Source organism: Rhea pennata, chromosome 23 (genome assembly GCF_028389875.1).
Source record: "Rhea pennata isolate bPtePen1 chromosome 23, bPtePen1.pri, whole genome shotgun sequence".
Classification (NCBI taxonomy): domain Eukaryota; kingdom Metazoa; phylum Chordata; class Aves; order Rheiformes; family Rheidae; genus Rhea; species Rhea pennata.
Genome location: NC_084685.1, coordinates 7133984 through 7154796, shown reverse-complemented (window position 1 = coordinate 7154796; position 20813 = coordinate 7133984). Strand labels below are relative to the sequence as shown.

Here is a 20813-nt window from a genome sequence, read left to right as displayed (position 1 = left end):
AGAGAAGTAAAAAAAAAGGAAAGAAAAAAGCCTTCAGAATGAGAAGGAAAGAAATATCCATATCCTGACAGCCTTGTAGTCTTTACTGGAATTTTCATATGTGAATGGGGTTTTTAACTCTGCTGGGCATAGTGAACAGAGAGAAAAATGTCTTCATTTTGTCTAAGTGCTTGTAATTATTTTGCAATAATTGCAGCCATGCTGCACATCTGGAGAGTCAACCCTCCAGCACATGGCACTATGCATTTTCACGGTGAGAACAGAAAGTTCTTAGATACTGGAATGATAGGTGCCAAGGAGATTATGCGAACAGGTGAAGCACATCTAAAACATGTTGCATGTTCAGTCTGTGTTTGTATGCTCATGTTGCAAAATTTCTGCAGCCTGTCCCCAGTGCAAGGGAGAGAGAGAATAGTTAAATCAAAGCTTTGCCTGGTTGATTGGATTTTAGGTACCAATAATAATTGCGTGAACTGAAGCTTTCCTTCTTCTGGTATAGTTTTGCTGAGCATCAGAATGGTGTTGAGCAGAATCTGGCCTGTGTAATGCCCCTTGTTGAGCAGCACGAGAAGATGCTGGAAATCTAAATCCTGCAAATGGCTCTAGTGTTCATAACATGCTCGAGTGGAATCCCAGATAAAAAAAGCCCCAACATGTATCATCATTCAGACTTTAACTCTATCAGACCAGTGAAGATCTTGGCGATTTGATTTTGCAGAGAATCCCAGGGAGTCATGCTTTGATCCTGGCTCTATTAAGAACGGTACGCGGGTGGGGACAGATCTGAAACTGGGATCGACGATCACCTACTACTGCGACGGCGGGTATGACATCGAGGGGGTCTCCACCCTGACGTGCGTAATGGGAGGCGATGGGAAACCCACGTGGAACAAACCTCGACCCACCTGCACGGGTAAGGCCCGGGGGAAAGGTGGGCAAGGAGCGCTCGGCCCGGCCCCGAATCCTTCCACGGTTTGTCTGTATGCGAAGCTGGATGTTACAGCTGGGTGGAGCGGCTTGGGAGGGGGCAGCGAAGGGGGGTTTCAGTGTTTCATAATTTCTCCCTCCCCCTTTTTTTTAACCCCCTGATGTCAGGAGGAGCTCAGCTCTCTGTATCTTGTAATTTCATGGCTTGAAGTACATGAGGTTTCTTCAGCCTTCTTTGAGAGAGACAGAAAACTGCACTAAAGGGACTATCTGTTGGGTCTAGTATGATGAAACCTGTGTCCCTAGTGCAAGACAAGATTCAAGAGGCTACTTAAACGTTTGCTCAACCTGATCACTGCTAATCAAAGCCCTTAAGTTTGTGCTTTCCTGAGCAGGGTCAGAGTATATTCAGAAAACAGATGGCATTTTTTTCTTAGGGGATCTGGGTTTTTTTCAGGTGGGAGGGGTCTCGTTTAATGAAAAAAAAATGTTTAAATAATGAGTTTGCAGCCAGACTTTCTTAATACGAAAGGTGAGACAAGATAGCTGTCAGCCTGTGACGTGACTGCAAGAATTCCTGACTTACTGCTGACTTGAAAACGTGCAGGAGGGGAGGGGAGCGTTCCTGCCGCGAGCCCGGCTCCTGCCGCTGAGGAAGGCGAAAGGAGCCGGAGCCCGCTGGCCACGTCCTGCAAGTATCTGTGTTAGGCGGCAGGGCCATACGGGGCGGCCCAAAGCCTTGGCACGGTCTTTATAATTAGATGTGAAGCAGGCATGAACTGAGGGTAGGATAAGCCTCATTTTTCTTCATAAGAACTTGCAGCGAGAGCAGCAGTGCCTGAAGCACCGAATCGATCATAGAGGGGAGCAGCTGACGCTGCAGTTTGGAGCGCGAGGGCCGGGCTGGGTTGCAGAGCAGCCAGCGCAGCGGCGAGCGGTTCGAGGCAGGCTTCGGGAAGGGCTCCCGCAGCGCGCTCTTCTTGACCTTCTCTTGCAGCCCCCTGCGGCGGTCAGTACACAGGCTCGGATGGCGTAGTTCTCTCGCCAAATTATCCCCAGAATTACACCAGTGGACAAGTCTGCTTGTACTTCATTGTTGTGCCGAAGGACTATGGTATGTTTGCTGGACAGATGCTCAGACACCTGCAAATCGGTCCTACTGTCTGTCTGACCTTTTTTTTTTTTTGGGGGGGGGGCATATTTTGTTAACAGAACAGTAGATTAAGTGTGTGTGTGTATATATATATATAAATAGAGATAAGGAAGACTGATAAATATTGTTAATAAATGGTGCTGTTACATGCAGGTTACATTTTATTGCAGTCAATAAGGATGATGGGAATTTTCTGAATTTTGAGATCTATCAAAAGTAAGGAGAAAACACAAACCTAGCAAAAAACCCCAGTTTTGTGATTCCCCTTCTGGTTCTTCCACTGTGTACAGTAGTGCAGAGTTGAAAAATCAGCAAAAAGTAATTTAGGATGATTAATACTAGCAGCAGACTCAGAAGACCTCTGAGAGTATAAGATGTATCCACCATAAACACATGCTAACTCTGGTGCTAAATAATCTGTCTGCAGAGAGAAGCACATACCCATTTATTTTTCTGTATATGTAGTCATAGTACTTAGGAATGATTTTTTTCGTTTTTAAATTACATTTAAGTAAAATTTCAAAATTAAACAGCAGATCTTATTTTTCTGAATAATTGAGGATGTATTTGGAAGATGTTGACCTTGTCCAATGATTAGGATTGACCACTGTGAATCAGCCCTTGCCTGGTGATACATAATCCTCATGATCATGGTCAGTTGACAGAAAGCTGTCTAAGCTGAAATGGTAGATTTTCTAGGCTTTTTAAGATGCTTTCTGAAAAGTGTTCTCCTTTCTTATGTCTTATCTCAGTAAAATTTCTTTGTAGAGGTTTTTTCCTGTATGTTTACCATGACCTGAGCATGATACGTTGCAAAATGAATACCATGCAATTACAGATCAAAGCAAACCTCCTTTTGAGAGAGGAAGGAGATTCTTGCTGATAGCTGTGATTGTGACAGCATCAAATCTGTGATTCGGTAACATACTTGAAGGAGTAGACATGGAAGTACTGCTGCCTTGAGTGCTCTGCTGAATGGAGGCCTAAATGTGCATCAGAGCCACGTATGCATAAGCAGACCATCATTCTTTTTGTAGACTCTGATGCTACTTAATTTTGGTCAGAGTTTGGATACAAGAATGATCGGCCTTCTGGAAACCCTTGAGACATCTTCAGATGGATATTAATATTGATTAAAATATTTTCTTTTTTAAAGAGAATTTAAAGATCTTTAAGAGCATTTAAGAGCACTGACAGCTGTGGCTAGTGAATATCTCTAAATTCTGCTATTTTGTACTGCTTCTCAGTGCGTTATATTGATCTAACTCTAATCAATCCTTGTGGCCCTTTCAGTTGTTTCTCATTTCCTCTGGTAAGATAGCAAGGTGTGAAATAGGGATGTTCTTTCTTGCACTAGACTTGAGTTACCAGTTCTTCTCCCTCGATGTGTCCTTCTTCCTGCACAGAGCCAAGTTGGGTCTGAGCTCCTGGATCAAACTGATGAAACGCTGCACCAACTTTAATCGTTCCCTTACAGCTCTCAATCTGTTTTACCATAGCGGATCTTGATACTTGTCTAAAGAAACACAGTATCTAGTGGGCTAGACAGTGAGTCTTGATCTGCAAGTCAGACTTCTGCCCATGATAGGATGACAGCTAAATTAGTTTCCCTTCTCCACCTGCTACCTTTCAATAGCTTCATTAAAAACAACCAGGAAAACCATTAGTAGCAAATATTGTGCATTTTCCATCTCCTTCAGTTTTCTGATTCTGAGGACAGCAGGCGTCAAGGTGTGCCACAGTCATTTTTTCAGTGTTCCCAGCATCAAAGCTATGTTGGAAACCTGAATGCGCAGGAAACAAATGTTGTAGCTTGGTGGATGATGAATTTCACAGCAAGGGACCTCTCAGCTTGTGAATCTGTAACTGGGCACTTACAATTTGAAAATGCAAAGCTAGGAGGGGAGACATTGGAAAAAATAGCTTCTATGTGCAGGTTTTAAAGGAAAAAACTGTTATTGTATTCTGAAAAATACAGATAAATAACTAAAGTCTCCTTGTTCTAGCTCAAAAAATGCTTGGACCTTCTCGTTATTATCTTCTCCCATTTACACGCTCTGCCTGCTCTTAGGTGCATTTACGATGTATTCAGTAAGACCCATAGCACTGAATGGCTCCCTCGTTAGCAATCTCCGTAGACAGGCTTAGGACTGACTGTTAATAAAAATTTGAGTGTCCTCTCTTCCTAGCAGTGGTCTTCCTTGAGCAGAGGGGCTTGATGAAGAAATTAAGCTCTTCAGAACAAGGACTGTTATTTTGTTCAGGTTTTGTACAATACCTAACCCAGTGGGGGCCTGGTTCACAACAGAGGCTCAATACAAATAATAAATAATAATTATCAGTTGGTGAAATTACATACCTTGTGCTATGTAGGCGGGCAAATAGGATGATTCATAAAACAATCCCTTTTGGCCTGAGAATCGGTGTTAAAGCATACTGGCAAGAAAACCCTGGGGAGGCTGCTTGCGGTCTCTGCTATGCCTTCTTTGTGGATAAATAAAGGGCTTCCATCTTCCAGGGCCGCCAGTCGGGCCCTTTTCGTCTTGCCAAGCTCTGAAAGAAAAGCGGCTGAAATGCCTCAGCCTGGCGGCTGGGCTCTGCAGGGCTGCGGTGCGAGCCATCCCGCTGCCCTCTGACAGCGTTCCCTCCCTTCGCAGTGGTCTTCGGGCAGTTTGCCTTCTTCCAGACCGCGCTCAACGACGTCATTGAAGTTCACGATGGCCCCAACCAGCACTCGCGGCTCCTCAGCTCGCTCTCGGGCTCGCACACAGGTAGGGACGTGTCCTTGTTGCTTCTGGAAACAGAGAGCTTTTAAAGGTCGAAGGGCTCCTTCCTCTCCAGACATCACTGCCAGCCTGTAAGCGAACATCGGGTTGTGAAATGTGGAAGTACTTTGGCTTTATCTGAGGTGGCTGAGAGGGAAACCTGCCCAATCCAGGGGTGATCAGCTGGTGACATCAGGTCCTATTCTCTTGGGTGCTCAATGTGACCTTTGTACCCACTACCCTCCAAAGTACCTGAGTCATCTACCTTGCTGCTAGTCACTTCTGAAAGTCTTGGCTATTTACTTTCTTATTATTATGCCACTTGAAAATTTGAAGCCAGCTCTTTCTCTACAGTTTTTCTTTTCTGAAAGAAAAATGAGTGACAGCGCTGGGCTGTCCAGAGCCATGAACTCCCAGAAATAAGGTTGGTACCAGACCCTCAGCCCCTCTTTCCAGCCAGATGTCCTTACACGATCATTTCTCATACCTCTTTGTTTTTAAGGTGAGATTAAGACTACTCAAGGCCTTAAGCTAAAATGTACAGTCTACCGTTTAACACCGTGCTGTGTGCAGAACAGTACTCGGTGCAAGCCCTAGAAAGGCCTCAGGGGGACATTTCTCTAGCTCTAATTTGTCTCTTCTGTTTTTTTCCTCTCTCCTCATCCAGGTGAATCGTTACCACTAGCTACCACCAACCAAATTCTCGTCAAATTTAGCTCCAAGGGTCAGTCTACAGCCAAAGGTTTCCATTTTGTCTACCAAGGTAAGTACAGTTGTGTTCTGGAGATATTCTCAGGTTGGTTATGAGATAACTACTCTAAAATACAATGATGTCCTGAAGTCTGCTGAATACCATCAGCTGCTTTTGACATATGCGGGTCACTGAACACTTTGTGTCTAAACAGGAAATATCAAAGGAGATTATTTTGGTAGCTGTGGACTTGCAGGTCTCTCCAGTTCCTTTATCTACTTGATATTCAGACCTGCCATTCTCCCTCAGCCTCAACCCTCACACATCCCAAGATTAGCATCGGAAGTAGCTCATGGAATCACGTCCCAAGTATGCCGTGAGCTCTCAAAATTTATACCCAAGCATTTTTGCCGATGGCATTTTAGCACATTTCTCAGTGTAAGTGGCTGAATGCTTGTCTAGCAGCTTGGTAAAAACCTTCCTCACTGTGTGTCGTAGGCTCAGGTCTCCTGCTGTCAAACTTTCACCCCTTGGTACTTTCAGTAACAGCTTGCGTTGCATTGGGTGGATCCCACTCAGATTTTAGAGTGGTAAATAGAAAGTGATACACAGAATAGCAGAAAACAGAAGGGCTTTCTCACCCACATGGTCCGTATAGTTAGCTGTGGTTTAGCCAAGCTTTTACATGTACGATATTTAGAAGTGGGGACAAGTAGGGAGGCGGCCTGTACCTTCTCCAGGGAAAAGGGGAATGTGGTTTGGGTTTTACAGTACTCAGAAATCTGTTTTCTTGAATTTCTGCCTAGTTACTGTAAAGCAACTGTAATTCTGGTAGTAATAGTTAAAAGATTTCACCAAATCAAAGGTTTTAGTGAAATTAATAAAGATTACCTCCTCCCTCCCACATACTAATTACAGTTACAGCCCTGGGCTGCATACTGCTCAGTGACTTCTGCATGGAGAGATACTTTAAAAAAAAGAAAGTGCCTGGCCACTATCTGATGGCATTTACTCTCATTTTTACACAAACAAGGACGAGTTTTCTCTCTCTCAAAGCCTCTCCCATCCAGGTGATGCACATGTTAACATGGCTAACGTGCATTTTAAAGCACTGTGTAAAAGTGGGCAAGGAGGAGCATTCTCTCTGTTTTAGCAGCAGGCACAATAAGGTGAGGTGCTGTTTGGGTTAATGTGGATGTAACCAATGATAATAAGTAGTGGTTCAGAAAGCTCCAGGATCTCTAATAATTGAATTAACCTTAAAACAGTGTTTACTCGGCAGCATTCAATACTCCTGTAGAGCTGCCAGTTAAATCAAAGCCACAGAAAAGAGTCTTTCATGCACGTGAAACCTGTCTCCTCCCTTTCTTAAGTACCTGCCAAGTAACGGGCTTTTGCAGAATGCCTCGAAGAGCACTGAACATGCTATTTCCATTCTCTACCTCTGGGATAATATTTTCATTGGTATAGTGTATTTCACGGAAAATCGAGTCATAAGCTCACTGTCAAGATGCTTCACTGATTGATGCAATGCAAAGAAAGTAATCTGGTGCCCATCTTTAAATACTTACTGGAATGTAGGTGTTCATGTCTATACAGAAAGGCATTTCATGGAAACTGTCTACCAGGCAAACCACGTCAGACATTGGCTTTATCTCCCTTTTTGTTTGGTACAGAGGAGCTTGGGATGCTTGATATTACAGATTTTGGCCAGGAAGCTGGAAAGAATGACACTAACTTGTTGCACAGCGTATTACTGCTATCCTTCTGTTTCTAGCCCTTCTATTGCAAGTTTCCCCAAGATAAGGGGATCACAAACCTTCAACAGTGTGTTGAAAGAAACCTGAACTGGAAAGCAGAGCTGCTCGTGCAATTCTTTCAGTAGTTTGGAGGGAGGCAGAGCACCTGCTTGTTGGCTGGATGCAGCAGGTTGAGCTCTGCTGGCCCTGGGGTTATGTGAGCAGTGGTGCAGGTCATAGGTATTTTGGGTATTCTTGCATAAACCCGTCCTCTTACAAACCACACATGGCTCAGTAGTGTTCTAGCTGCTTTTCTTACAAGTCTTTTTTTTTTTTTTTTTTTTTTTGGCTTTTACAACTGCACTCTCACTTGCTGTCTCCTGCCGTCTGCAATCCCAGCGGTTCCTCGGACCAGCGCCACGCAGTGCAGCTCGGTGCCGGAGCCGCGCTACGGCAGGCGGCTGGGCAGCGATTTCGCGGTGGGCGCCGTGGTGCGGTTCGAGTGCAGCGCGGGGTACGCGCTGCGGGGCTCACGGAGCATCGAGTGCCTCACCATGCCGGGAGCCCTGGCGCAGTGGAACGTTTCGGTACCCACCTGCGTGGGTAGGTATATTTTGTTTGGGGGGAAGAAAACACAGAACAGTTTGGCAGAAAAGCAAATGGAATTCTTTGGGATGGTTTGAAAATGCCGTGCTTCTTACCTCTTGCAAGGTCTTGTTTCTTAGCTGTGAACAAGGCCAGCGAGGCCCAAATGTCAGGGAAGTGACCTTTTCATCCAAAACTCAGTTCTAGGAGCTGGCACAACATCTAAGATAAATTAGGTCTGTCTGAAGCTGCTCTAGCTTCCTTTGGAGGACAGCTGTTCCCAAGGAACTTGTGATAGAAGTTACATGAAAGAGTGACTGAAAAGGGTATTATTCATACGGATTATTTCCTTAAATCATGAGCCAATTCCTGTTTGCTTTCTCTGTTCGCAAGCAGATGTTTTAAAGGGTATATGACTTGTTAAAAGGCTAAATCCTTCCATATTTAAGGCAATACTTTGCTTATTTCAGTGCCTTGTGGTGGAAATTTGACTGAACGCAAAGGTACCATCCTTTCCCCTGGCTTCCCTGAGCCTTACCTGAATAGTCTCAACTGTGTGTGGAAGATAACAGTCCCCGAAGGAGCTGGCATACAGGTACGGTATTAGCAGCTGTTGCTGCAGCACGATGCAGAGAGAAGGAACTCACAGTATCTAGTGTGCTTATAATGGCACCTGTTCTGGATTTGTGGCCCCTTGCAGGAAAGAGATAGTTTGAACGTGTGTAATTCTTTTCTAGAATCAGATACTCATTTACCCTACAGCTGCCAAAGTGGGTAATATTTCAATGGGTTTTTACTTCCTGGAGATATTCTTTATGGAAAATCAGCTGGAGGCATGTGACTATTCTGGTGTGACAAAATAGTTGTGTTATTTTGGGCGTATGTCTTTATACAATTAAATTATTCAATGTTGAAAGCAGTGTAAGCTGTATCAAGGAAGAGTTGCTTGTTCAGAGTGCCTGCGTGGATTTGTTATGCCAACATAGTTGCAGCAGTGTGATTATACAATTACAGCTTTGCTGTTCATTGTCTCCAGGTAAATGAGCTCGCTCTCCAGGTTTTTGTGGTCCTTATCATTCCTCTGCAGGAATAGTCCTGCCAGCTAGAGGATGTTGAGAATTAAGCCCAGCGTCAGAGACCAAACCTTAGATAAAGTTCCCATTCAACACCCCTGTGCATCACTCTCGCAGAAAGGCATTTCGCTGCACGTTACACTGGCATCGGTTGACGCAGAGGAGATGGATTCTTTAATGGGCTCATTCATTCCGTGGGCCTCATTATCAGCAGGTTTCTTTCTTCTTTACATCACTTTGTCTGCAAGGGTTTTGTTCATTAAGTGCTTTTATTTCTGTATCAAGTATTTGGCTACTAGACTTGTAGGTGGGTTGCTCCCTCTCTGCAGCACTCGCAGCTATTCGCATGCAGCAGCTGCGATTCTCTCGGCAGATTTATAGAAACGTTGGGTCTGCACTGTTGGGTTACAGCTCTGCTGCTTCCAGGGCTGGGTACTTGTCTGGTGACACCAGCATAATTCAGATTTGAAATCCAAATCCGTGTCTGCAAGGGCAGAACCGGTGAGATTGGTGGGGGCTGGCAGGTTGCTGGTGGCTTCACCGACGCCGGCAGCCCGGCGCAGGGTGATGCTTTGTGCCCTCTGCCGGGCTTTCGCGGCATCCAGTCCAGCAAATCCCTCTCTCCTCGTCTGTGTTTTTAAGGCCATTTAACAGAATGTTTTCAAAAGCTTCAGAGTTCGTTGTTGATTCCTTCCTGTTTGTCTGAAATTTCAGCCGTTTTCCAAACCCCCAAATGGCAGGAGGCTCTGTTCAGCTCAACAGAACATTTAAACAGTTGAGGCATTTTGCAAGTTGCTCAGGACTCTTGGGATCAGGAGGTGATAATTCACCTAATTTTTAAACCGATGTAAATAGACGTCTGTATTCTGCACGGCTGTGTTTTGAATGCAAAGCCTCGCTGCCAGCTCCTCGGCCCGTGGAGCTGCTTTCGTCTGTCTGCTAAGGTTAGAGGGAAGCAGCAGGGGCGGGCTGTCAAAAGCATGTCTTCAGGCATAAGTACTCGTCTCTCCCCTCTCTGTGCAAATGCATCTCTCCCGTGTAGAAGTCAAAAACATAATGCCAAAGAGGTGTTTGAAGGTGTTTTGTTTTCTTTCTCCCCCTCCTACTATGTGTGACCTCTTGCAATGGGAGTGGATATTTGGGGGTCTAACGGAGCGCGCAGGCAATCAGCAAAGTCCGTGCCAGAGCTGAGCTTTGAGTTCAGCGCCCGGATCCGGGGCAGAGCGCAGCGCACCGGCGCAGCCCCCTGCCCGCGGCCGGCCCGCGCAGGCCCTCGCTCCCCCGGGGCCGTCGGGCCGCGAGCCGGGCGCAGCGAAGGCGGCGTGGGGGAGCGGGGCCAGCCCCGACCCGGCCCCCCCGGCGCTCCCCTTTGTGTGCCAAATGTTCCGAGTTATTAGATACTAATTTAAGCATTGGTTTGCCCTCATTTTGTACAACAATTAAAGGTTAAACAACTGTAAATCAGAGGAGGAGGTGAAATTAAGGCTTTCTTAGTAGCGGCAAGTCGGCAGCAGGATTTTTATGTAATCAATGTGCCAGCTAGCACTTCTGCATGAATTATTCATTCCTGTAGCAAACCTTCCTGAGTGAATTAATTTATATACATGGCAGTAAATAGATGCAGATCCCTTGTGAATCCACATGTCAGACTAGAATTAGAACCTTAAAAATGTTTATTCCGTTAAGTCAGAGGGGGAGGGAATAAATAATTTAAAAAATGTAAAAGCAAACAAAAGCCGCATTCTCAAGCCACATTCTCTTTCAGTAATGCAAATCACGATAGGGGTGTAATTATGCAGGCTGAAAGGTATCGCCCTGGTCAGTGTGATCAGTAATGTCTCTGCAGGGGTCATTGCAATTTCTGCTAGATGAACTCCACTTATTTTTTGGAAAAAAAACTTTGCAGGAACTTTATAGCTTGTTTATTATTCAGAATAAATCATGGAGGAAAAAGGTTAAAATGCCAGAAATAATGGTTTGTGATTTATTTTTTATGTATGTGTGTTTTATTTTATGTTTGGCAGGGCAAGAGCAGGATAGATATTTGGAATGGATGTGTAAACACAGAATAAGAACAGGGGGGAAAATGTTTTTTTTTCATAGAATTTCCAGAGAGGGGGGAAGACTCTGTGTGTTTTTTGGGGGGTGGGGGGGTGCAGGCAGTCAAGATCTGCAGTGCATTGAAATCTCTTCAAAGTGTTCAGTCCAGTGAATGTGCCCTGCTGAGCTCTGCGCTTAGGGGAGTAATTCTGTTGAATTCAACAGGATACTTCAGAAGCATTAGGCTTAGTAGGAAATCTTTGTCCAAGGAGACCTCAAAGAACTGAGGCACTCCAATAAGCAGATGCGTGAAGGCTGGAAGTAAATGGAAATCAACCTACGAGAATTACCAAAGTTGGTAATTGTTGGTAAAAGTTCCTTTTTCTTTTTTCTTTTTTTTTTTTTTTTTTTGGCACCTCTAATGGTGCCAAACAGCTTGGGAATGGAGCAGCCACTGGAGCCTCCCAGGAGATTAAGCCTTTTGTTTAGGACCAACATCTACAAGTCATTTAGGCTCCTGACTTGTTTTTAAAACTCCTCCTTCCCCTCCTCCCCCCCCCCCTTTTTTTAAGGGTCTTAGCTTAGAAATTTAATTTGAGTACCCAGTGTTTGAAAATTTTATCTAAGGCTTACAGATTAAAGCCGTTTTTTTTCCCCAGATACTGTAGCCTTTTCTTGGTTTACTGTCCAACTCCCTTAGGCTGTTCACCAAACTTGATCTACAGTGCAGCTTATTTTTCTTAATGGGGCATTGAATGCTTTGAACTCCCAGTACTTAGAAATGAGGGTAGTATCCATTTTAATGGTAATCAAAGAAAACAAATCTACTCTGCAATTATATATGATATCTTTGCTCAAGTATAAGAGCTGCTTTTCAGTGTGAATGCAGATTTATTGACTCTTACGAAACTACTCATTTCAGAATTGCCTGTAGGTTCCCACTGCTGGAGTCAGGTGACTTGTATAAGCCTCTGAAGCTTATAGGGCATGGTAGAGAAAGGGGAGAAATGTGAAAATGCAACTTGAGTGATTCGATTAAAAGTTGAGAAGCAATTCAGTTATAAAGAGCTTCACTGGTTCAAAAATCTGGATTATTGTCAATAATCTTGTGGTTTAGTGGAGATTTCTGTTTTTTACTTTGTTTCTTGGGTTGGCATTGCAAGTCTTCAGGGATTTCCCAAAACAGAAAAAAAAAAAAAAAAAAAAAAAAAGGCTCAGATTTTCTATTGCTCTAAATTGACTAGACAATTACAAGCTCTCTGCCTGTGTGTGGTAGCAAAAGCCATGACCCCACATACAGAAGTTTGGAGTATGGAGTTTGCTTAAAAATAGCTGTAAAACCCAAACACTGACAGAGCCAATAGGTCTCCAGTTTTTCCCAGTGCATCAGCACTGATATGGTAGCAGTCCTGAGTGAGTTAAAGCCACCGGAGAAGTTACTGTCTTTATTAATGGTCCTGATGGTGTTATTTTGGTTTATTAGCATGATTTCAGGAGTTGCACTGTTACCTTTTTCTTTTTTCTTTTTTTCCTCCTCTTCTCTTTCTGCTTCAGATTCAGGTAATCAGCTTTGTTACTGAGCAGAACTGGGATTCCCTGGAGGTGTTTGATGGAGGGGATAACACTGCCACCATGCTGGGAAGTTTCTCTGGTAGGTGTTCAGCCTCACGTTCCCCAGAGCCCATCAGTGCATGCTGAACTCCTCTTCACATCATCTGCACTTCAACACATACATAAAGTTAAGCACATGCTTAAGTGCATCACAAGCTAGGAATATATTTAAGTACGTGCTTAAAGGGAGTCATGTGTTTTGCTGAACTGGGAATTTGACTGCTATGTGCCTGCAGAAAATGTGAGTAGAGAGCCTTAAGCACAGAACCAGCTGCTCAGGTTTGGGTTTTTTTGGACAGGATGCTGTAGTTAAAAAATTAGCAGCTTAAAGGGAAGAAAGGAATGTAGTACCAGAGACTAGAGTGGCTATTTGCCTCTAACAGTTGCCTCATCTCTTGGATGAGACTTGCCCTACGATTTGATGACCTTAGAGAGGTCTTTTAGTCTTCCTAATGCACACCCATGCTGGAAATCATCATAATCTTTAAGCTCTTGAAGCAGCAGAGAGGTAAATGTTAGTGCATGTAGCTCTCAGACAGTTCTGCTTCTGTCCCGTAAACCTACTATACGCTCCTTTTTAGTATTTTCACCTTTACTAGTAAATAGATGGAAAATGTTGTACCACAGAGGAGCCTTTTCTCCTTCACTTTATCTTTCACTCTTTCACTACTCCCCGGTGGTGCAATGCACTGATATTCTCCCTAGGCTGCTGTTGTGCATGAGCGCTTCTGCAGCCTGGAAGTCACCATTCCCACAGCTATGCTGAGTTAAGGTTAGCTCAGACCAGAGGCCTGGCAGATGGACCTAACTTGGCTGGTTTACACCAAAGTGGATGAAGGGCTACAATCTTTTCTGCTGCTTAGCAGTGGGGACTGTAGCATCTAGCAGAGCAGGGAGTAGCAAGCAGCTCAAGGGCACCGTAAAGCTTCCAAATAGCATACCCACTTGCAAACAGATGGCCCCGATTCTTGGTTATTTAATGAGCAGGTATGTTTAAAGTGCTTGGAGGTATTGGTAAGGAGAACGATCATGTGTAAAGCCTGGCAGACTCTGCTTCCAGAGCTACATTTCAGATAGACCTGCCTCCACTTGCTGTTCCAAGAGCTTCCAGGGAACAAGGCAGAATGAAGCCTGACCCTCTCAAGGGACTCATACTCATGCTGTTTCTCACCACCGGTTTCCCTTCCCAGCACTTCAGCCTGACCGGTCTGTAAGTGCTAAGACTTCACATGATGAAATTCATCATCAGACTTTGAAAAGGCCATTGCAGAGAGGCCTGGGGTATTTCTCTGTTGGCCTCATTAGAATGTGATCAAAACCAACAGAGCTTGATGAGTTAGAGGACTTTCTGCTCTCAGCCTTTTCTGCAGCAAATCTCTAAAGACAGAGGAGGAAAAACAGAATGCTCTTCAGTATCTTTGTGCACCTCTTGTTTTCCCAGGAACTACAGTGCCTGCGTTGCTGAACAGCACTTCAAACCAGCTCTACCTGCATTTCTATTCGGATATCAGTGTCTCTGCTGCAGGCTTTCACCTGGAATACAAGAGTAAGAGCAGTCCAGCCTTGATCTCACAGTTCCTCTGGGTGATGGGGAAATGATTACAGAGCCATTGCCTTGTGGAAGTAGAAGCTGTGTGGGGTGGACCTGGGTCAGTGAGGCAGCAATAACTGTTAAGGCCCATGCATACATGGTTCTCTGTTCTGCAGAGAGGGAATGAGCCTAAATGGTGAATGGATTGCGCTGTTAGCCTCATCTTGCTGCTGATGCGCTTTGTAGTACTTACTTGGTTTCACTGTTGTGATGCAGCAAGAGTTGTGGAGGCTGAAGTGTTGAAAATTCATGGAGGGTTGGCCTGTTCAACGTGGTGCTGTAAGCTCAGCTCAGGAAGTGCCTAAAATGATCCTGCCAATGGTTGGGGTTTGCCTGTTCTTTACACTTTTTCCTAGGCATTCAGTATTGGTCATTACTGGAGAGAGCATAAAGGGCTGTACAGACCTTTTTAGGATCATAAGATAGTTCAAGTAAAAGGGACCAACTTGCTGCTCAAAGCAGGGTCAGGTATGAGATAAAATTAGCTTATCAGGGCTTTATCCTTTCCACTCTTGGAAAAAATCCAAGAGTGGAGATAACACAAACACTCTGGGCAACCTTTCCTCATGAGATAAGTGCTCCACCCCCCGACCATCCTTGTGGCCCTTTGCTGAACTTGCTCCTCATTATCGAGAGGACCCAAAACTAGACACATTATTCTAGGTGCTGTCTAAGGAGTGCTAGGCAGAGAGGGACAATCACCTCCACCAGCAACTGCCTGGGCTCCTGTTCATGCAGCCCAGGATGCTGTTAGCTGTCTTTGCTGCCAGGGTGCACTGCTCGCTTCTGTTCAGCTTATGTGTTGGCATAATATCTCTCTCTGCTTTGTGCTTAGAGGCACAGTGTCTGGATGGTGGACAGCATCATTTCCCTTGTGTGTGTGATTGATACGAGTGCGTGGTTGTCCTCCAGACATGACTGTCATTCAACACTGCAGCAGTTCTTACTGGGGACATTGCTTTTTAATGATGCCTGTTGCTATTCAGAATGAAACAGAAGAAATGAGCCTAGGCTTTTGACAGCTCCCATCTGTGTTGGCCTGACACACTTTACAAGGAGACATGGTGCATGCTGGCAGAGAGTGATGGTGCAGGTAAACATAACTGGTATGGAAGACACGAGGCATTGTCTTCTGCAGTCTCCAACTGAGGGAGGCCTATTGGCATGAGCTAAACAGGAAGCTTTGAGATCATACTCCAAAGCAAGTACTGCCTGATCTATGGACACCCGCTCCTTTCTCCCCCTCTATTGTATTGGAAAGTTTAGTTGGTTCATCAGTTAGAGATTATACCAGCATCCTAACAGAATGGCAGTGCTTTGCTTCCAGCAGATCTAATGCAAGGATGAGTCCAGTTCTTAGCTATCCAAGACCTGTGATCATTACTGATGTAAGAAGAAAATACTAAAAAAAAAGGCCTCAGAGGCAAGAGAACAAACCTGGTTGAAATGGAAGAACACACAGACAAGGCTGTAAGGTTTGGACAGGATGCCCAAGCTTCATTCTCACTACCCCTACCTATATTTGACTCCTCCTGTTTGAGCAGGTGTTGCCTATTCAGGAAAGGTATGCCGTAGCCAAGCTGCAGCAGGTCATAGTGCTGGTCGGTGTTACTTCGCAGATGGCGCAGCACTGAGGATTTGAATTATTCTCTCTACATACTGCAGCAGCAGCACAGACAGCATACAAGCAAGAAGGTGCAGAGTGGCAGCTCTCAGCTTACTCAGTGCGTCTAAACTGAATGTTTAGCTAGCAGAAGTCAGGAAAGCAAGCAGCCTTGTACATCTGCAATGTGTTACAGATAGGGGTGCAACAGGGCCAGTAGCTAGCCTGGTCTGTGTGCAGCTCCTGGAGGGCTGGTAATGCACAGAGATGGCCTGGCTCCTTTCCTGCTTTGGTAGAGGTGACACTGAGCTGATGAGGGATGCGCAGGGACTGCTGTCTCTGTTCATGCAATCTTCCCTGGGGCAATGCAAACGTAATTGTTTCTTGCTGGACACAGAGTCTGACAATTGCTTCTGATCACAAATCTTGTCTTTGTCTCTGAAGCCAACCAGCTTTCTGTTTGTTTTCCGAAGCAGCAAATAGGTTTGAAAGTGCATTTCATTTTGTAAAATATCCATGAAAATGGCTTAGCTATTTGATTGAAGGGGCTGTGTGTGCATCCAGAGGGCCAACCAGCGCTAAGCTTTCCAGGTTTTACTATGTTTGCAGATCGGAACCATTGCATATTAATGGCTTAGACAAAATCAATGGCAACCAAGATTTGAGAGAGGGAATATGTCCCAATGCGCTCTCTGGAAGCTGGGGACATAGGTACTGTTGCATAAATCCACTTGCTGTGACTTTGTTTCTTTTGCATTTCTGTTGTAATGGATGAGTCTTTTGAGAATCAAATTACCCTACTGCAATAATCATCTGCAGGTTTTCTTAGGTCTTCAGCTTGTCAGGTTTGTTTGGTTTCTTTGCTGAGAAAATTACTAGGTGTTGATTTCAGGGCAGCTTGAAATAATTGTTTATGTTTGTTTTGCTTTGCTTGTCCAACTGGAATTTCACAGCTCTGGGACCCATGTTTTGCCTCTGTGCATTTAGAGATGCTGCAAGGAAGTTGTGAGAGATGAGCTAAAACACCAAAGTGCGTTTACCCTCCCCTTTGTCCCTGATTGGATTCCTCAAGGAGCAGCTCTTATCTCTACATGTTCAAAAGCCACAGTGGAGCGAGAAGAATTTAGGACTGAGTGCAACTCAGTGGCCACTGATCTGAATGGGAAATTATTTAAAGCTGTTTTCTCTCTCTCGTCTCTCTGAAGGTCAAGCAATACAGCCATGCGTGGGGAGGAACTACATGATTTTTGCTAGGAAGCATGACTAGAGGTTCAGAAAGAAAGTCACCATCACACACACTCATTTCTTTTTTTTCATCTGCCTTTGGCTCAGCCTCCAGACTGTCAGTTTTAAGCAGAGCGTTAGCCCTTGGAAGGATGCAGAAGGTTATCTTTTAGTGGCAGCTGCTAGCATTGAGAGTGAGGGAGGCTCCAGCAGGCAGCTGAGCTACGGTGGGTGCGAGGTGGCTGCTGACAGTGCCTGTCTTCATTTTATCTCCATTTGGTGTTGCAGAATGAGAAGGGGGTGGCATGCATGTAAATGAGAGTAACCTGGCAAGTGACTTTTGGGGCTGTTCAGTAAGTTTGTAGCAGAATCTTCTTAGTTGCTGTTGTAGCTTGGGTTAAATTTTTGTAGGCTTTTCTATAGGGCACTTTCAAAGACTCGCCTCTCTTATTGCTGCTTATATCACACAATAAATTCATTCTGTAGTTGAAAACAGAGAGTAGTGTAGGGGTGTGGAACTGCTGCTTCTACCCAAAAAGGACAAATTACATACAGCAAGTAAAATACGCCCTTTATATTGCAAGCATGACTCAAGTAAAATGGAGTTCATCTGGCAAGGGACAGCCGGCATAGTTCCCTCTTGCGTGCTTTCTATTCTTTTATCAAATAGTGTTTGACTGGTAAAAGAATGTACGACATAACCTGAATACAAACCTCTTACGGAGAGAGTTTGTGGTGTGTGTTCTGATTTGTGACTGTTTGAGAACAAGGCAGTCTTTACTTTGCCGCTGGACATACAGACATATGTCACAGACATAGCTCTTCCATTGAATCATTAAGGTTCAGTTAAAAACATTTTTGCCTATGAATCACAAAACGAAACATGATACTTTTGCATGCTAAGAATAGCATGTTCCAGGTAAAGTAGAGGCACTAGATGTGAATACCTCCAGATTCCTGACATATCCTATAAAAGACAGGGGAAAACAGCGTGACTTCCTATGGAGAACCCAAGGCCATGGGCCTTTCCCGCTGGATGTTGGTGATGGAAGTTGTTGGCACACAGTAGAGGTCAGGATGAACTGTAGGTGTGGATTTTCATTCTTTCTGCCTTCGGTGTACGTGCCATCCTCTCCCTGGAGCATTCATCTTACTCTTCTCTTCCCAGCCGTTGGCCTGTCCAGCTGCCCAGAGCCTCCCGTTCCTGGGAATGGCCTGAAGATAGGAGAGCGGTATTTAGTGAACGATGTTGTCTCTTTCCAGTGCGAACCAGGCTATGCACTTCAGGTATTGAGTATTTTCCAATAAAAAAGGAGAACAACAAGCACTCTGGGAAGAGGAAGACTCCAAAATGTGTCTTGTTTTCTTTCTTCTTCAGGGGCACTCTCACATTTCCTGTATGCCAGGGACTGTCCGCCGCTGGAATTACCCACCTCCACTTTGCATCGGTAGGATTCTTGCTCTTTCTTAGCTGGCGGGTACCTTTTTAAAAATCTGTGTAAATTGGCTGCTAATGAAATGAGGGAAACTTAATTGCCCATATTGAGCCAGTCACATTGTTACTGCAGGGCCTCTGGGAGTTTTCTTCACCTCTTCCATCTTCCAGTGCCCCAACACACTCCAGTTCTCAATCACTTTTCCCGTATCAGAACTGGAGAGAGAAGGGTGCTTTAAAAATGGCTATTATAAACTAAGGTATACTGCAGTCTGTGATTTTATCTTGGTAGTGGTATGGCAGCACAGCAGCCAGGGACACAGTACAGGAGGTTTATTTTCAAATGGATCCCTTTTGTTCATGGCATTTGACAAGAGAATTGCTGAAGTTTCAGCAAGGACAGGAGTTCTATTTGCAAAGAAACAAGTTTGAAAAATTCGAATTTGTTCTAAAAGCAAGATAGAGGATGAAAAAATCCTTCTTTACGTAAAAGGAAATTTCAGTGGCAAAGTCCCAGTGGGCTAACCAGAATGCTTTATTTTAAGTGTTCAAAATTTGGCTGTAGTGTAAAATGTAAATGCAAAAAAAGATGTCCTCAACAAAGATTCATTTAAAAGGGAAATCTAACATTCCTTTATATTGAAAGCAGATTGTTTTTTATTGGTTTGGGTTTTCTTTCCATCTTAAGCAAAGTTCCATGAACTGTTTCTTGAAATGTGTCTTGATGTCACAGAAACTACATTTTTTACTGGAGCCTGATTTCCTCCTGATAATTCCAAACCGCACAACTTGGTGCTTTGTTGTCCTCACTTCGGTGTCTAACAGGTCCTAAGTGACCAGCAAGAGACAGGTTGCTTGCCACGACAGCTGTTTGGCCGTGACACACTCTCAGGACAAGGGCTAAGGCTGCTGAGCGTGTTGGGCCATAGGAGAAAGGAACTGGGTGGCTGATATCCATGGGGGGAGGAGTAAGCCCTGGAAGGACTTACTTCTGGAACAACCCTGGAAGGGGTGAGGGGAACTTGCTGGGAGTTTTTGGATTATTTTCAGACAATATTTTCCTTTTAGCAAATCTAGATATTTAATATTCATATTCCACGTTTTACAGCTTTGAGAGAGACATTTATGCATTTAATAGCTTTAGTTAATGGTTATTTCAGGCTCCTGCTGTTCTAGCTTACATCATTTTGCTTTAAAGTAATTATAAGAGCTAACGACTCTTTTATCCGATGATCTGCAGGCCAGCAATAAATACGGAGATAGTTACAGCAGAAATGATTGAGCTAAAGAGCTCATACCAACAGGATTTGCTCTGAAAGAAACCAGAAGCCCCTTAGCTCAGCATCAGAGTTTGAGAATTCCAGTACGGAGGGTGTGTTCTGGGGGCTGATGACCAGATAAGCAACTCCAAGTTTCAAGTTTTCTTCTTTCTTTTTTTAATTGGGTGTTAGTCATCTAGTTCAGTAGGGTTTTGCCTGGTGATCTGAGCCTCCTGTGCACTATCGCAGTATAAACACTAGTGGGACTTAATTCAGATTACCAGTTTGTGGACAGCGATGACAAGTGCAGGGGTACAAACACCCATCCACCTGTCTGTCCACATTTTTCATCTTATGTCACACTTGACTGAAAAAGAAGTCGTACAACTTCAGAAAAGCGTAAACACCTCTGTGCAAGCAGGTCATTGTGAGTGACCATCTTTGTTGGGTTGCAGGAGCACCCCATGTTGACCAGCTTGGGACTTGTTCTGTGCCCCCAGGTTTCCCTTGCTCCGCTGCTTGGAGAGCATCCCGCTTCCCTGGCGGGTTGTGCTGATTTCCTTCTGGTCTATCTCATCTAGATACTTGGCTCCTAAATAATTTAGGAGGAGTTATATTAAAGATCCATTAAGAGGAAAAAGAAAGAGAAAATTTCTGGGAAAATGCTCGTTAGTAGCAAGTACATGCCTAATGAGATATTGGACAAAGGCCGTCTGTACCTTTGCTGTCAGAACCTGTTAGAAGCATGAGCCGGTGTATTCTGTAGCAATGTATTGCTTCCAGTAACAATGTAGAGGTCATCCAGATAAGCCTGAGAAGATGCTATCTGTGTTTAAATTTCATGTGATACCTTTTGTAAACATATTTTGTGCTATGTCATCTGTGGATCACTTCTTTGTAGGGAATTTACTTCAGTCAGTACACAAACATACTCTTCTATATTTATCAGTAATTGCCCAGAGATTGACAAGTATCGCAGTCAAGGTAGAACAGTTAACCAGAAAAAGCAGTAGAGGTTACTGGAGTCAAAATAAGAAGATCAGTCTGTTCCTTCACAGTAATTAAAAATTACTGTAGTTAAAAATTCAAACAATTGCCACGTGCATTATCTGTATTG

At 44.3% G+C, this 20813-nt stretch overlaps 1 protein-coding gene across 1 annotated transcript in view; it reads left to right on the top strand.

The window, feature by feature from the left end:
* CSMD2 (CUB and Sushi multiple domains 2) overlaps window positions 1-20813 on the top strand; it is a 325353-nt gene that overhangs the window by 243064 nt on the left and 61476 nt on the right. The window contains exons 30-39 of the mRNA XM_062593772.1: window positions 719-913; window positions 1925-2041; window positions 4738-4851; window positions 5513-5608; window positions 7675-7878; window positions 8331-8455; window positions 12528-12624; window positions 14026-14130; window positions 18171-18289; window positions 18381-18450. Of these exons, the coding sequence (XP_062449756.1) occupies window positions 719-913; window positions 1925-2041; window positions 4738-4851; window positions 5513-5608; window positions 7675-7878; window positions 8331-8455; window positions 12528-12624; window positions 14026-14130; window positions 18171-18289; window positions 18381-18450 (1242 nt within the window). The remainder of the gene's footprint in view (window positions 1-718; window positions 914-1924; window positions 2042-4737; window positions 4852-5512; window positions 5609-7674; window positions 7879-8330; window positions 8456-12527; window positions 12625-14025; window positions 14131-18170; window positions 18290-18380; window positions 18451-20813) is intronic.